Raw genomic sequence first — 17,203 nt, forward strand, 5'->3', positions numbered from 1 at the left:
AATGTAATGTCTTGGACATTTCAGTGTGGATGAAGACTCTGGAAATAATGCCTTGGCTTCGTGGTTAAAAGTGGCATCGTCATCTGATGGAACTACGTTTGTGTCTGTCTTCTAAATCTATGCGCACTCCTCACTCCAGATCAGCAGGTGGTGGTAATGCACCTTTACACTGGTTTGCCAAAACCGCCATTAAACCATAGACAGTAAAAGAAATGGACACAGCGACCCCATTGGATTCAACGGAGAAAAGTGAAGTCAATTAGAAGCACGCACTTCCTGGGGGACAAAAACTGCTTCTACGGGGCCACAACGTAAGATACAAGGTAATGGGGCCTTTTATACATTTTCGTGTTTCTTTGGAGATAATGAATGGACAAATGGAGTCTTTAAATGCCTCAGATGTAAAGTTATTCGCTGTCAAAGTGACGCCAAAATGAATGGAAGTCAATGGAATGCTAACAGCAGGTGGGGGTCTGCTAGCCAATGGCGGCGCCCAGGGGTGCTTCAAAAAAATATGAAACCCTGCCCCCCTGCATAAAACACTAGTAGAAGAAGAAGAAGACGGAACTGCGTCATGACGTAATTTAACAAACTTTAGCCACGAACATGCTTTTAGCGTCTTCGCCTGGAAATGTATTGGTTTACGTCACGCGGTCTGCGCCGCTAGAGGAAGCGGCCTCAAACTAAGCCTCGGCCGGAAAAGCTGTGGTGAAAGGCTGAGCCGCGGCGGAAAGTGAGAGAGGCTTGCTGCGGTGAGAACTGGGGTGTGGCCCAGGCTGGTTGAATGCCTGCTGCTGCAATCCGGCGCTCGAGGAGAGCTCGGTCTTGGGCGGCACGATCGTTGTGTCGAGCGAGGCGAGCTCGGAGCTTGCATGGTCTATTGGCCACGACGTGTGGCTTGGCGAGGAGAGCAGCTGTCGCGATGACGCTTAATGGTACTCAACGGCCGTGTTTGGCTGGGTAGGAATGATCGTGGGTCCGGCAAAAGCAGCAGATCTGATAAATCCCCAGTTTAGCTCTCTTCATTGGTAGGAAAATTGGATCTGTGATAAGGTGACAGACGAAGCCGAACCAGCATGCTGATAAACCGTCAATGAATAGAGGTAAGTCAGTGATTTTTATACTATGGGATTGATTTTCTTGATTATGGTCCACCTGTGTTGATTAGGCTAAGTATCTGACGCGCTTCTCCTGAATCTTGTTAATAAAACATCATTTAATCAAGAATTGATGTTTGTATAAGTACAGTGTTTCCTTTACTCAAGAAACTCTGTCTATAAAGGAGAATGTTTTAATGTGTTTAAAGAGCAAAGAAGAGTCTTGACATTTGCCGTCTAGTTGTAGCCAATACACTTTTGTACTTTTTAAATATCCTGTGGATAGCGCTTCATCTTTTGTAACATGAAATTTTGGCCAAATTTAAACAACATGAAAACTGGAGTGTCCATAGAGCCACAATAAACTTTATAACCTGTAAATAGATGAAAATGTAAAGCAATTAATTTACTGCATTAGTTTAACTGCTCGTTCTAATGAAGAAAAAGAAAACACACACACTGATCATATATGAAGCCAAAATACCAACTCTGATGATGCATTGTTTAATTATTGGAGCGGTGGGGGGTCCTTAGTGGTGTGCTTTTTTTTTTTACTTATCAAATCTGTTCCACGGCAGAAAAACGGTTGGGAAACACTGCAGTAAATAACGTATGAGTCATATACAGTATGATCTTACCACAGTTTCTCCAGTTTACAGTGAGGATCCTCCAGTACAGCAGAGAGCAGCTTCATACTAGATTCTCTTAGTTTATTCCACGACAGATTTAGTTCTCTCAGGTGTGAGGGGTTTGATCTCAAAGCTGAAGCCACAAAAGCACAACCTTCATCTGTAACACCACAATTATACAACCTGTAGAGAGATGAAAATCATCATGATAGTGTGAAACACTATTTAACAAAAAAAAATAAAAATGTAAAAAAATAAAATTGCTGCAATGAACAACTTGCAATTCCAATTCAATATCAAATTTTCTACGTTTCATTGGGAAATTGACACAAACAAATGTAAAGACTGGATTAAATAAACATTGATCTATTAATTGAGTAAAATTGTAATTGTATGTAATTGTATTGTAATGAGAAGTAAAAATGAAGTTATTTTAATGCAACTTCTAACTGGTTTAACATGTTTAAAATAATCCACATGCTGGACTGTGAACTGTCAGACAGTTCTTGTGTTTTAATATAAGTTTGAGTCTAGATCTTGTCATTCCAGGTGCCCTTCTGTAACATTTAAAAATTCATACAAATAACAAACAATTATAATTAATAACATTTTGTAGATTTCAATTGTTGTCTTCAAAAGTGTGTGTTCAAGTAAACTGCTGTTTTGCTCCAGTAACTGATTCATCAGATTTGAGGAGATTTGAGCTGCTGTATATATGAGCTGCTTCTCCACTTGTTTGGTTGCTCTTGATTTTAAATTTCATGTTAATTTTAACATTTTTTATTTGAAAACCTGAATTATTTATGTGATTTTTCTGACTTTGTTTAAATGCCTGAAGAAATATTTTACAGTGTATCTGTATTGAAAACATCAAAATGTAGCTACAGTGCTGACGATTTATGAGCTTTTAACTTTGGTTTTCTTCATGTTTTAACAGTGAAGAGATTGTTCTCATTGATACTTACTGGACTGATCTGGATTCTTTAATCACAGGCAGTAGCTTCTGAAAAACTTTCATATTTTCAGGATTATTCTTTTCTTTAACAAATTTATCAAGACGAAACTCATTCTGTTCCTCTTCTGATGTCAACAACACAAAAACTAAAGCTGACCACTGAGATGAAGAGAGTTTGGATTCCTTTATTGTTCCAGATTTCAGATACTGTTGTATTTCCTCCACTAGTGAACGATCACCCAGTTCATTCAGACAGTGGAACAGATTGATGGATTTCTCTGGAGAGTCAATGGTCCTTATCTTCTTCTTGATGTACTCGACTGTTTCCTCATTGCTGTCAGAGCTGCTGCTTTTCAGCTTCATTATACGTTGAAGGAGAATCTGATGAGAATTAACAGACAAACCCAGAAGGAACCGCAGGAAAAGATCCAGATGCCCATTTTTACTCTGTAGAGCCTCTTTCACAGCTCCCTGATGCAGATCAGATAATGAAACATGTTCTGATGAACTGAGTTGAAACGGTTTCTTCACTTTAGACAGTAAACTCTGTTTGGTGAACTGGTCAATCACATTTCTGTTGTGGTTTGTCCAGGAGAGATGCACATATAGAGCTGCTAGATGTTCCTGAATGCTCAAATGAACAAAGCAGAAGACTTTCCCCTGATACAAGCCCAACTCCTCTCTGAAGATCTGAGTGCACAATCCTGAGTACACTGATGCTTCTGTCACATCAATGCCACACTCTCTCAGGTCTTCCTCATAGAAGATAAGATTTCCTTTCACAAGCTGCTCAAAAGCCACTTTCCCCAGTTTGAGGATCATGTCTTCATCTTTCACCTTCTTCTCATAGTCCTTCTCATGTTTGATGTTGGTCTGAAGGATCAGGAAGTGTGTGTACATTTGAATGAGAGTCTTGGGAATCTCTCCACTCTCTGCTCGACTCAACATCTTCTCCAGAACAGCGGCTGAGATCCAGCAGAAGACTGGGATGTGGCACATGATGTAGAGGCTCCTTGATGACTTCAGGTGTGAGATGATCCTGTCGGCCAGACTCTGATCACTGATTCTCTTCCTGAAGTATTCCTCCTTCTGTGGCTCATTGAAGCCTCGAACCTCTGTCACTCGATGGACACACTCAGAGGGGACGAGATCAGCTGCTGCTGGTCTGGAGGTGATCCAGATGAGAGCAGAGGGAAGCAGATTCCCCACAATGAGGTTCATCAGCAGCTCGTCCACTGAGGCTGATTCAGATATTTTACACAGTTTCACTTCACTTTTAAAGTCTAGAGACAGACGACACTCATCCAGACCATCAAAGATGAACAACACTTTATATTCATCACTGGATATTTCCATTTCTTTAGTTTCAGGGAAAAACACATGAAGAAGATCTGAAAGACTGAGTCTTCTGTCCTTCATCAGATTGATTTCTCTGAAAGGAAGTGGAAATATGAGCTGGACATCCTGATTCTCTTTCCCTTCAGCCCAGTCCAGGATGAACTTCTGCACAGAGACTGTTTTTCCAATGCCAGCGACTCCCTTTGTCAGCACAGTTCTGATGGCTTTGTCTTGTCCAGGTAAAGGTCTAAAGATGTCACTGCATTTGATGGCTGTGTCCTCTGTTGCTTCTCTCCTGGATTGTGTCTCAATCTGTCTCACCTCATGTTCATTACTGATCTCTCCACTCTCACTCTCTGTGATGTAGAGCTCTGTGTAGATCTCATTCAGGAGTGTTGAGTTTCTCTGCGTCGCTGTTCCCTCATACAGACGCTCAAACTTCTGCTTCAGATTTGATCTCAACGTGTCGAGGACTTCATGGCTGGAAAATTCAAATACCACATTCTTACATGAGCTACAGAGGTAAATGTACAGAGCAAAACATCTTTGTTTTCTACGTTATGAGACACTGAACATATCATGGGGTTTATGAAATATGTCAGTTATTAATGATGTGTGATGTGTAATGTGTGATGATGCATTGCATTAAACAATCCCACAGTTTACCTCACACCAGGATACGTGTTGTGTTGTGGTTGATTCACAGACTGGTCATATTTCTTACAGAAGGGTTTTGTTACTGATCTGTGTTGCAGGATTGACCTTGAATCAAGAATTAAACACTCTGAAATTGTTAAAAATAAATAAATAAATAAATAAATCCAATTACCTTGATGACAGTTGGGATTTTATAAAAAAATGCATCTGCTCGATGTCACAATAAATGTAAATAAATGAATAATTCTACTCTGCACTCTATATCTACTCGTTGTCATTAGATTTGCTCTATTTCCTAGCCAGACTTCAGCTCATGTTTACTTATTACAGTGCTGTATAATGATGACAGTTTAATTTAAAATATCTTACTATAATAAAACATTTTACAAAACAATGTACTGTAATACTTGAGGTTAAACCTTGCTTCATCACTCTTTATATCAGGTGGACGATCCAAAGAAGCATCACTCCTCATAGACACACAGCTGGGCTCTGCATCCGATCTCTTCTGATAAACTGAACTATAACAGAGAGTGTGAGCAAATTATAAAATATCAGATGAAATCAAATCACATGATAAAGTAAACAAACATATTCCAATTATATGTTTTTTTTTTCAGGCATATGTACAGGTGAAGGTAAAGGTTAACACACACCTTGCAGAATCTGCACAATGTTAATTATTTTACCATAATAAAATATATGTTGTTATTTATTTAGTACTTTTTCCAGATTTTTTTTTGTTTTAGTTTAGTGATAGTTATTCATGAATCCCTTGTTTGCCCTGAACAGTTAAACTACCTGCTGTTCTTCAGAAAAATCATCCTTCAGCTCCCACTAATTCTTTTCCAGCATTTTTGTGTATTTGAACCCTTTCCAATGTCTGTATGATTTTGACCTTCTTCTTTTCACACTGAGGACAACTGAGAGACTCACTATTACAGAAGGTTCAAACACTTACTGACTCTAATGAAGATCAGGTTAGATTTAACTTTGGTGTTCCCCATTACCACTCCCCTATATAAACTGTGTTAGGACTCTCATTAAGTGTGAAGTCTTGCTTAGTTCTGTCTGGCATTTCCAAGCGGTTTCCCTGTGTTTGTTCCTTCCGTGTTTGATCTTGGATTGTGTATACCGACTGTGATTCTCTGCTGCCTGCCATGACTTCTTCTTTTTTCTGTTGCTGATTTTGGATATCCCCTGACATACCTGATGCTGTTCTCTGATCTCTGCCTGTTTGACCACTGTTTGAAAATAAAGTACTGCATATGGATCCGAACGTCTCTGACTCATCGGTAGAGAAGACTTCGCCAAACCAGGATCCAGCAGCCTTAAGGAATACATCAAGGTCAGTCATGCATCCAGGAGCCCAGCTTATGTGTCTACGTCAAGGAGATCGGCCCATCCAGGACTATGTGATAGACTTTGTTGAGTTGGTTCATGTAACCTACATGAACGAGGAATCCTCATGATCTTTTTCAGAGGAGGGCTTTCACAGCTGAGTCCCTCAGTTTGATCATGCCATTGCACGGACCTCACTGGACACTTGAAGTTTATATAGATCTGGCACTTCAACTAAGTGGCTCTCCATTTACTGTGGGTGTTGTGGATGAGGAACATCGCAGTCCTGCAGTATCTTCCATTCCAGAAACTGTGCACAAGATGGCCACCAGCCCAGCGCCTCTGCACAAGATGTCAGGGTCAGGTCAGGTCAGGTCCCCGTTGACCGTCCAGGGTCAGGTCAGGTCCCCGTTGACCTTCCAGGGTCAGGTCAGGTCCCCATTGACCTTCCAGGGTCAGGTCAGGTCCCCGTTGACCTTCCAGGGTCAGGTCAGGTCACCATTAACACCCATGAGTCAAGTAAAACCAGAGTTGATCTTCCAGAACAAAGTCAAGTCACCGTCGATCTTTCAGAATCAAGGATCAGTCAAGTCAGTGCTAACCATCCAGAGTCAGGTCAAGTCACAGTCGACTGTCCAGAGTCAGGTCAGGTCATCATTAACACCCATGAGTCAAGTAAAACCACAGTTAAACTTCATGAGACAAGTCAAGTCACCGTTTATCTTTAAGAGCCCAGTCAAATCACTACCGATCTTCCAGAACTTCATCACGTCTCAACAGATCTTCCAGAGCTTCATCGTACTACAACAAATCATCCAGAGCCTCATCACGTCTCAGCTGAACTTCCAGAGCCTCGTCACGTCTCATCTGAACTTCCAGAGCCTTGTCACATCCTGTCTGTTGCACCAGGCAATGTTGTCTCAGCCTGTTGTGTTGCTGTCAAGGAGACCGTTACTGCTGTGGAACCTCCAGAGGTGGCAGCAACTGCTGCAGAACCTTTGGAAGTGTCAGTAGTATCCATCCAGGGCCGGCCCGCGGCATAGGCGGTATAGGCAAATGCTAAGGGCGCCACTCATCCATAGGGGCGCCAGAATGAGTGAACGAGTGAATTTTTTTTTTCTTTTTTTTTTTTTACATATTTTTTTTTTATAATAGGCTACTATTTAAAAACCATTAATTCGAAATACTACCAAATAAAGCAAAAAAAAAAAAAAAAGTCCGGCTCTTCAATCTTCCCCCGCCCATCGAGTGCTTGAAGTGCGTCAGAAACAGAGCGCGCGCGATCAGTTGTTGGTAATTTGTTGTGTAGCGTGCCCGACGCCGCATCCAATGTAGACAGCACTGCTTTTGTTAACGCACAGCTCGTAGAAACGGGCCTGGCAGCTCGCGCCAGTTCTAGACACGTTGAAAGTTTCCTGATTGTGACGGAAGGCCGGATTTACATGACACCTTATAAATGAGCATAGTCTGCGATAGATACAGTGCCAAAAAGAAGAGAAGAGATAAAGACAGAGGTAAAGAGATGTAGTGAATGAACAATTTATTGCATAGGAGTAAGATACTATAATTTCATGGCAGTTATTTTTACCTTAAACTTAATGTTAGCAGTTGTTCTGAGTTCTGAGTCCCCAGACTGTGATTTTGTACAATCATGTCAGTTTTAAGACGCATTTTTTATTATCACTTTTTTATTAATGTTTTACTCTACAGTTGTGCAGTTTTGGGGGGATACAGTACAGGCCAAAAGTTTGGAAACATTACTATTTTTAATGTTAAGTTTCTTCTGCTCATCAAGCCTGCATTTATTTGATCAAAAATACAGAAATAAATGTAATATTGTGATATATTATTACAATTTAAAATAATTTGTTTTCAATTTATTATACTTTAAATTATCATTTATTTCTGTGATGCAAAGCTGAATTTTCAGCATCATTACTCCATTCTTCAGTGTCACATGTGACATCCGGTCTATCACATGATCCTTTAGAAATCATTCTAATATGATGATTTATTATGAGTGTTATATATATATATATATATATATATATATGCTAAATCATGAACACAATGACAGGGTAAAATGGGCTGTGATGCATGGGGCGCCAGGTAAAATCTTGCCTAGGGCAGCAAATTGGTCAGGGCCGGCCCTGTATCCATCCATGAACTCTCATCCTATCCTGTCATGGCCACGGAGGGGATCCACCAACACACTGTCTGTCCTGCCACGGACGCCATCCATGAACTTCCCGCCTGTCCCGTCAAGGCCATGGAGGCCGCCTATCTCGTTCAGCCCTGTCATGGATATGGAGGCCATGTGTGAACTTTATACCTGCCTTATCATGGCCACAGAGGCCACCATAAATCTGTCTATGTTATCTTTTACAGTCCCATCTAACCAGACTTGCTCTCTTGCCATCGACTCGGCTGTGGTGATCATCTGCTCCGCCCTGGTGGGCTTCAGTCTCGTCTGCTCGGCTGTGGTGGTCCTCTGCTCCGCCCTGGTGGGCTTCTATCCCATCTGCTCAAGTGTGGGGGCTCCTTGCTCCACCCTGGCGGGCTCCTGTTCCCGAGTTAACCCCATGGCGGGCTCCTGTTCCTGAGTTAAGCCCACGGTGGGCTCCTGTTCCTGAGTTAAGCCCCGGCGGGCTCCTGTTCCCGAGTTAAGCCCACGGCAGGCTCCTGTTCCCAAGTTAAGCCCACGGCAGGCTCCTGTTCCCAAGTTAAGCTCATGGCGGGCCCCTGCTCCCGAGTTAAGCCCACGGCGGGCTCCTGTTCCCGAGTTAAGCCCACGGCAGGCTCCTGTTCCCAAGTTAAGCTCATGGCGGGCCCCTGCTCCCAAGTTAAGCCCACGGGGGGCCCATGTTCCCGTGTTAGGCCCATGACGGTCCCATTACCCTTGTTAAGCCCACGGTGTTAGGCCCAGGAAGGGCTCCTGTTTCCCCATGAATGCATCTGCTCGATGTCACAATAAATGTAAATAAATGAATAATTCTACTCTGCACTCTATATCTACTCGTTGTCATTAGATTTGCTCTATTTCCTAGCCAGACTTCAGCTCATGTTTACTTATTACAGTGCTGTATAATGATGACAGTTTAATTTAAAATATCTTACTATAATAAAACATTTTACAAAACAATGTACTGTAATACTTGAGGTTAAACCTTGCTTCATCACTCTTTATATCAGGTGGACGATCCAAAGAAGCATCACTCCTCATAGACACACAGCTGGGCTCTGCATCCGATCTCTTCTGATAAACTGAACTATAACAGAGAGTGTGAGCAAATTATAAAATATCAGATGAAATCAAATCACATGATAAAGTAAACAAACATATTCCAATTATATGTTTTTTTTCAGGCATATGTACAGGTGAAGGTAAAGGTTAACACACACCTTGCAGAATCTGCAAAATGTTAATTATTTTACCATAATAACATATATGTTATTATTTATTTAGTACTTTTTCCAGATTTTATTTAGTACTTACCTGAATAAGGTATTTCACATAAATGTACATATAGTCCACAAGAGAAAGTCATAGCTGAATTTATAAAAAGGACCCCACTCAAAAGTTTACATCCCCTTGATTCTTAATACTGTGTTGTTAGCTGAATGATCCATAGCTGTGTTTTAGTTTAGTGATAGTTATTCATGAATCCCTTGTTTGCCCTGAACAGTTAAACTACCTGCTGTTCTTCAGAAAAATCCTTCAGCTCCCACTAATTCTTTTCCAGCATTTTTGTGTATTTGAACCCTTTCCAACAATGTCTGTATGATTTTGACCTTCTTCTTTTCACACTGAGGACAACTGAGAGACTCACTATTACAGAAGGTTCAATCACTTACTGACTCTAATGAAGATCAGGTTAAATTTAACTTACTGTATTTTGTCTCCCGGGAAACATGTGGTTTCCCTGTGTTTGTTCCTTCCGTGTTTGATCTTGGATTGTGTATACCGACTGTGATTCTCTGCTGCCTGCCCTGACTTCTTCTTTTTTCTGTTGCTGATTTTGGATATCCCCTGACATACCTGATGCTGTTCTCTGATCTCTGCCTGTTTGACCACTGTTTGAAAATAAAGTACTGCATATGGATCCGAACGTCTCTGACTCATCGGTAGAGAAGACTTCGCCAAACCAGGATCCAGCAGCCTTAAGGAATACATCAAGGTCAGTCATGCATCCAGGAGCCCAGCTTATGTGTTTACGTCAAGGAGATCGGCCCATCCAGGACTATGTGATAGACTTTGTTGAGTTGGTTCATGTAACCTACATGAACGAGGAATCCTCATGATCTTTTTCAGAGGAGGGCTTTCACAGCTGAGTCCCTCAGTTTGATCATGCCATTGCACGGACCTCACTGGACACTTGAAGTTTATATAGATCTGGCACTTCAACTAAGTGGCTCTGCATTTACTGTGGGTGTTGTGGATGAGGAACATCGCAGTCCTGCAGTATCTTCCATTCCAGAAACTGTGCACAAGATGGCCGTCAGCCCAGCGCCACTGCACAAGATGGCCACCAGCCCAGTGCCACTGCACAAGATGGCCGCCAGCCCAGCGCCACTGCACAAGAAGGCCGCCAGGCCAGCACCTCTGCCCAAGAAGGCTGCCAGCCCAGCGCCTCTTCACAAGAAGGCCGCCAGGCCAGCGCCTCTGCCTAAGATGGTGGCCAGCCCAGTGCCTCTGCACAAGATGGCTGCCAGCCCAGTGCCACCACACAAGATGGTCGCCAATCTGGCATTCCAACACGAAATGGCAGCCACAGTTGATCTTCTAGAGTCAAGTCAGGTCCCTATCTTTCCAGGGTCAGGTTAGGTCCCCGTTGACCTTCCAGGGTCAGATCAAGTCCCTGTTGACCTTCCAGGGTCAGGTCAGGTCAGGTCCCCGTTGACCGTCCAGGGTCAGGTCAGGTCCCCATTGACCTTCCAGGGTCAGGTCAGGTCCCCGTTGACCATCCAGGGTCAGGTCAGGTCCCCGTTCATGGTCCAGAGTCAGGTTAAGTCACCATTAACACCCATGAGTCAAGTAAAACCAGAGTTGATCTTCGCAAACAAAGTCAAGTCACCGTCGATCTTTCAGAATCAAGGATCAGTCAAGTCAGTGCTAACCGTCCAGAGTCAGGTCAAGTCACAGCCGACCATCCAGAGTCAAGTCAGGTCACCATTAACACCCATGAGTCAAGTAAAACCACAGTTAAACTTCATGAGACAAGTCAAGTCACCGTTTATCTTTATGAGCCCAGTCAAATCACTACCGATCTTCCAGAACTTCATCACATCTCAACAGATCTTCCAGAGCTTCATCGTACTACAACAAATCATCCAGAGCCTCGTCACGTCTCAGCTGAACTTCCAGAGCCTTGTCACGTCTCATCTGAACTTCCAGAGCCTTGTCACATCCTGTCTGTTGCACCAGGCAATGTTGTCTCAGCCTGTTGTGTTGCTGTCAAGGAGACCGTTACTGCTGTGGAACCTCCAGAGGTGGCAGCAACTGCTGCAGAACCTTTGGAAGTGTCAGTAGTATCCATCCATGAACTCTCATCCTATCCTGTCATGGCCACGGAGGGGATCCACCAACACACTGTCTGTCCTGCCACGGACGCCATCCATGAACTTCCCGCCTGTCCTGTCAAGGCCATGGAGACCGTCTATCTCGTTCAGCCCTGTCATGGATATGGAGGCCATGTGTGAACTTTATACCTGCCTTATCATGGCCACAGAGGCCACCATAAATCTGTCTATGTTATCTTTTACAGTCCCATCTAACAAAACTTGCTCTCCTGTGCCATCGACTCGGCTGTGGTGATCGTCTGCTCCGCCCTGGTGGGCTTCAGTCTTGTCTGCTTGGCTGTGGTGGTCCTTTGCTCCACCCTGGTGGGCCTCTGTCTCATCTGCTCTGCTGTGGTGGTCCTCTGCTCCGCCCTGGTGGGCTTCTATCCCATCTGTTCAAGTGTGGGGGCTCCTTGCTCCACCCGGGCGGGCTCCTGTTCCCGAGTTAACCCCATGGCGGGCTCCTGTTCCTGAGTTAAGCCCACGGTGGGCTCCTGTTCCTGAGTTAAGCCCCGGCGGGCTCCTGTTCCCGAGTTAAGCCCACGGCAGGCTCCTGTTCCCAAGTTAAGCTCATGGCGGGCCCCTGCTCCCGAGTTAAGCCCACGGCGGGCCCCTGTTCCCGTGTTAAGCCCATGACGGTCCCATTACCCGTGTTAAGCCCACGGTGTTAGGCCCAGGAAGGGCTCCTGTTTCCCCATGTTAGGCCCAGGAAGGGCTCCCATTCCCCACATTAGGCCCAGGAAGGGCTACTGTCCCCCACGTTAAGCCAAGGAAGGGTTCCAGTTCCGCCTGCTCCACCCTGGCTTCCTGCTCTGCTCTGGTCCCTAGCCACTCCACTTCCACACGGACCTTGCCCTCCGTCCCTCCCCCTGTTCTGCCTCCACTCCACCGCCCTCCTAGATTGTTTAGAGCATCTGGAAGCCGCTCCTATGTCATGATCATCAGCTGGAGTGCCCATGAACTCCTATAGAGGGCACTCCTCTCAGGATTCTGGCATTTTGTATTTCCATTTCCCACTCCATTCCCCAAAATCCCATGCTTAGGACTAATCACCACCACCAAGAATCATATCAGAATCTAGTGATGGAAATGCTGAAGTTTAAATAAAAATTTCTTAATATGCAAAAAAGTTTTTACGTTCCCATGATGTGGTTTTTGACTTGTGTGGAAAAGGGTTAATGCCAATAATGGGAGATGGCAATGCATTTTGGGAAAAAATTCCTTCAAGCGCATAAAAAAAGTAATTTGACTGCACTATGGGATGGTAAATTCTGACTAACCAGCAGACCGATCTCATACTACAGCGTTTAAAATGCTGTTATGGCATTTGAAAATGCCCGAGCAAAGTATGTCATCAAAATATTTCTGTATAATTGCTGGGGAAGTCATGGCCTAATGGTCAGAGAGTTTTACTCCTAACCCTAAGGTTGTGGGTTTGAGTCTCGGGCCGGCAATACCACGACTGAGGTGCTGAGTGCTGAGTGTGCACTTTGGATGGGTTAAATGCAGAGCACCAATTCTGAGTATGGTTCACCATACTTGGCTGTATGTCACATCACTTCCCAGAACTGCTAAATGACTGTGTTCACAAACAGCAGCATCCACCCCTGAAAGCAATAACCACATTAATTTTGTTTTGTCTGCTCGTTCTGAGGTGTACTGTAGAGAAATTAACTATATAAGAAAATTATTATATTCAGTAGCTTCTCCTACTCAGTGTTGTATAGTACCAGTCTATCAGGAAGTGACATTTTGTTCTTTTTGACTTGTTGGATGGAAATGGTGCTTGTTCGCAAATAAGTTAAATTCGCAACTTTGGATGGAAACCAGAGAGTGTTTTAATCTTTTGTTTAATCTTCAGTTGTGTATGAGTTCCTCAGTTGTCCTCAGTGTGAAAAGGTGGATCTCAAAATCATACAGTCACTGTTGGAAAGGGTCCAAAAACATAAAACCTGAAGGATTTACCTAAAGAATAGCAGGCAGTTTAACTGTTAAGGACAAACAAGGGACACCTATTACAAAAAAAAAAAAAACATCAATGTCAAATTGATGTGTGCTGCTTAAACAAATGTAGCAAATACATTCTTTATAAGCTTTCCACTGAAAAACAGCTATCTGTCGTCGATACTTGAGGCTTAGATCTTTATAATGATATATAGTTTGTCAAGATTAAATTTGTCCCGTTTCATTTAATCTATTCGCAAAAATTGACACGTGCAAGTTGAGGGGAGTTGAGGATGCCTGCATCGGGGTGCAGGCTAAGAGGTTAAAAAAACAGCTGTGGATCATTCACATAACAACACAGTATTAAGAATCGAGTGTATGTAAACTTTTGAATGGGGTCATTTTTATAAATTCAACTAACTATTATTTTCTCTTTTGGAATATATGTAAATGTCTTTTATGTGAAATACCTTTTTAAGGTAAATTCTAAATAAAAAAATAACATGCATTTTGTATGATCCCTTTTATTTTGGTAAAATAATTAACTTTCTGTGTATTCTGCCAGGTTTATGTAAACAAATAAATCTTTCTCAAAAGCATGTTGTCATATTCAAGATTTAGTTTTTAACATAAAAAAGAAAAATGCATAATGAAGAAAACCCAGTACATGTTAATTGTGAATTACTACTAACAATATAAAAGTTATTGCTACATTTACATTATAAACATCATGAAAGATTTCACAGCAAAAATACTTTACTTGTTAAAAAATGACCTCTCAAACAGAGCTCATAAAGTAGATTGTGTGCAACAGGTTTAAAGTGCATAACAGGTTGTATAACAGGTTCAAAGTTTTGATCATGTTAATAATTAAGCCCTAGAAATTTGTGTATGAAATATGAAAGAGAAGGCTAATATATTTATAAATAGACATTAGTGTTTAACACAATACAACAAATGTTTTTAACATATGTAGCTAAAATGGACAAACAAGCATTGTGTTTTCAATCAGTTTATGTGGATTAAAAAAAATAATAATAATAATCCTTTAAAAAAAAAAAAAAAAAAGTCACAAATTTGTATTATTTGTGTCCTAATAATAGAATAGAACACAAGGGTTAATATGTATTGAAAGTACCTGCATCCTGGAGAGAAATCCTGATCTTGGGGTGTTTGTGTGTGATTCATGATGAAGAGTGAGATCTCCAGCACTCAGCGTTCACTCAAACACACAATCTTAGTCTTATCTGAACACAAATGTTAAAATCAACCACAGACAACACGAAACAGCAACAAAACCGCTTAATTCGCTAAAAAATAAAGATAGAAAAACAAATATCAGAGAACACACGTCCTTCAGGAGAAAATGAAAGCAAAAGTTACCTGCAGCACTGACTCACCTGCGCTTCCACACATCAAAGCAGACACCAAACTAGATATTTAAATGTTTCCAGTATTTTTGAAGACAATATAGATCAGCAAACATTAGATAATAACAAAAGTTTTGGGATATATTCCGGATATGGACTCTGATGTTGCAGCAGATGCGATCAAAATGAGTAACTGACCTTTGGAATATTGTCACGGTTCAAAAATAGATTGTATATGTACATTATTCCAGTGGGTGTGGCGACCAGTGACTGTTAAAATGTATTTGATATCTGAATCATTCAAGAAAGAAAGAGATTTGTTCAAAAACTCTTGACGAAATAAGACTTCATTTATTTGAAATTATTTTTAAACAACAAATTAATTTAAATGAATGCATATTTTTTTTACATAGACTCATGTATATTGTTTTAAACATTTATAAATAGACTTCTTTATAACATTCAATAAAACATGTTGTCAGAAAACAAGTAAATTTGCCTACGTATTATTTTGTTTGGTTGTCTAATTTTTTGTTTTCAGAATTGTGGGAGAAAAATAAATTCTAAAAATCAATTGTCCAGATTTACAGCTTAAAAAAATACATAGTAATATATCTAGCATCTAACTATAATAATTATTTGTATAAGGAAGTTCTAAGCGGCCATGCATTAACGAAAGTCGTTTTCTTGTTATAACGACTTAATTTTATCGTTATCTCAACATAACGAAAGTCGTTTTCTAGTTATAACGACTTAATTTATCTAAGAAGTTACAAAACTGTGCCAGCAGGTGGCACTGTAGACCTGAATATAACTGATGGGATGTTGTACACTATCCAATTTACTGTACGCGGACCTTCCTCGTGATTGCTATAATTTGTGCAGTCTTGTTCATTACTGACATTAATGAGTTATTGTTAACTAAAACTAAAACTTTACTTTAAATAAAATAAATCTTATCTTAACTTAAATAAAATAAAAAATAAAATAAATATTTATTTTATTAAATATTAATTTAGCTAGCTCCCAAGGAAACATTTCTCATTTTTACTTTTGTAACTAGATAGAGGTCCCTGCCCCTCTCCAACAGCTCCTGAAGGAAGGAGAGAATCTCCACAACGCTACAGTGTTGTGGGTCTATGTTTTGACCCGAGCACCAGTCGAAAAACACTGACCACTTTGAAGCGTAAAGCCTTAGTGTTCCTCTGGGAGGTCCGCAGGTACCAGTTGATGGCCCAGACGTGCCGAGTCGGGGCGCGGATGCCAAATAGCGCTACTGGCCTGAGAGAGTAGATGCCTCCTCACCAGAATTGTTCACAGGGTCATGCTCACTAGCTGCATAAGCTCTGGGAATAAACCTGGTTCCCCCAGAATGGCGCCACGAGGAGCACAGAGCATTCACTCTCCCTGATTCGCTTGATCACCTGTGGTAAACTGCGGTGCGACTGGGGGAAATGCATAAAGTGGGCGGCTGGGCCATACATGGGCCAGCGCATCCCTCTCTTTCATGAAAAACACTGGGCAGTGCGCGTTCTCTGGCGATGCAAAGAGACCGATTTCCACTCTGCCAAGGGTGTCCCATAGTAACTGGACTACCTGGGAGTGTAAGGACCATTGCCGTTGGGGAACATTGTCCCTGGACAGCATGTCTGGGCCCACATTCTGACATCCCGGCACGTGCGCTGAGTGGAAGGGGCAGGGTCCGGGTTGGAGCCCAACCAACCTTCGCTCTCAGAGGCTAGAAGAGAGCAGCTGTCCTCTTCTGCGTTGTCCCCGTCAGACTCAAGATGCATGCCGGGGGGCTGGCTGGCCACGATCGAAGATGGGGACACAGAGAGCGACACACACGGGGAGTTAGCTGGCATGTGATGGCTCTCAGGGATGTCCTGCACTTTTTTCGGCGTGACCCAGAAGAGAGAAGCAGAGGGGCAGGGTCCACGTTGAAGGTGGCTAGACGAGCCCGAAGGGTCGAAATAGACATGGCATCGGATTCCGGGCAGCCGCCTTTGGAAAGCGCGTGGTCGCATGATCTCTTCCCAGGCAGGAAACGCACAGGATGTGGTGGTCCCCATTGCTGAGGGAGATCACTTGGAGAAATGAGGCATTTTAAACAATTCCTCAGCTCTTTTAGAATGGCATGTGTCGCGGGGCGAACACACACCCAATGCGTCGACTAGCCTTCCTGCTGAGAAGGCTAGTCGACGGCACAGGCTTCTCCGGAGAACAGCGAACTGATGTGAGCACTGCGCTGAAGAGATGAAAAATCAAAGAATAACCTATCTGGACTCAGCTTATATAGACATAAGCCATGCC

At 42.4% G+C, this 17,203-nt stretch overlaps 1 protein-coding gene across 18 annotated transcripts in view; it reads right to left on the bottom strand.

Moving 5' to 3' along the window:
* The window catches only part of LOC132156692 (NACHT, LRR and PYD domains-containing protein 12-like), a 108,099-nt gene extending 92,997 nt beyond the window's left edge, over positions 1-15,102 (bottom strand). For 14 of the 18 annotated variants that reach the window (XM_059565649.1, XM_059565641.1, XM_059565648.1 and 11 more), the window contains exons 1-4: positions 5,096-5,204; positions 4,686-4,781; positions 2,692-4,500; positions 1,736-1,909 (exon numbers count right to left, since the gene is read on the bottom strand). In XM_059565649.1, the coding sequence (XP_059421632.1) occupies positions 1,736-1,909; positions 2,692-4,500; positions 4,686-4,781; positions 5,096-5,151 (2,135 nt within the window). In that variant the 5' untranslated portion in view covers positions 5,152-5,204. Of the gene's footprint in view, positions 1-1,735; positions 1,910-2,691; positions 4,501-4,685; positions 4,804-5,095; positions 5,205-14,920 lie in introns of those variants that run through there. The other 4 variants (XM_059565644.1, XM_059565642.1, XM_059565636.1 and 1 more) reach the window with 3 other exon arrangements.
* Between the last annotated feature and the right edge of the window lie 2,101 nt (positions 15,103-17,203).

This window comes from Carassius carassius, chromosome 14, assembly GCF_963082965.1.
Source record: "Carassius carassius chromosome 14, fCarCar2.1, whole genome shotgun sequence".
NCBI classification, from domain to species: Eukaryota; Metazoa; Chordata; class Actinopteri; order Cypriniformes; family Cyprinidae; genus Carassius; species Carassius carassius.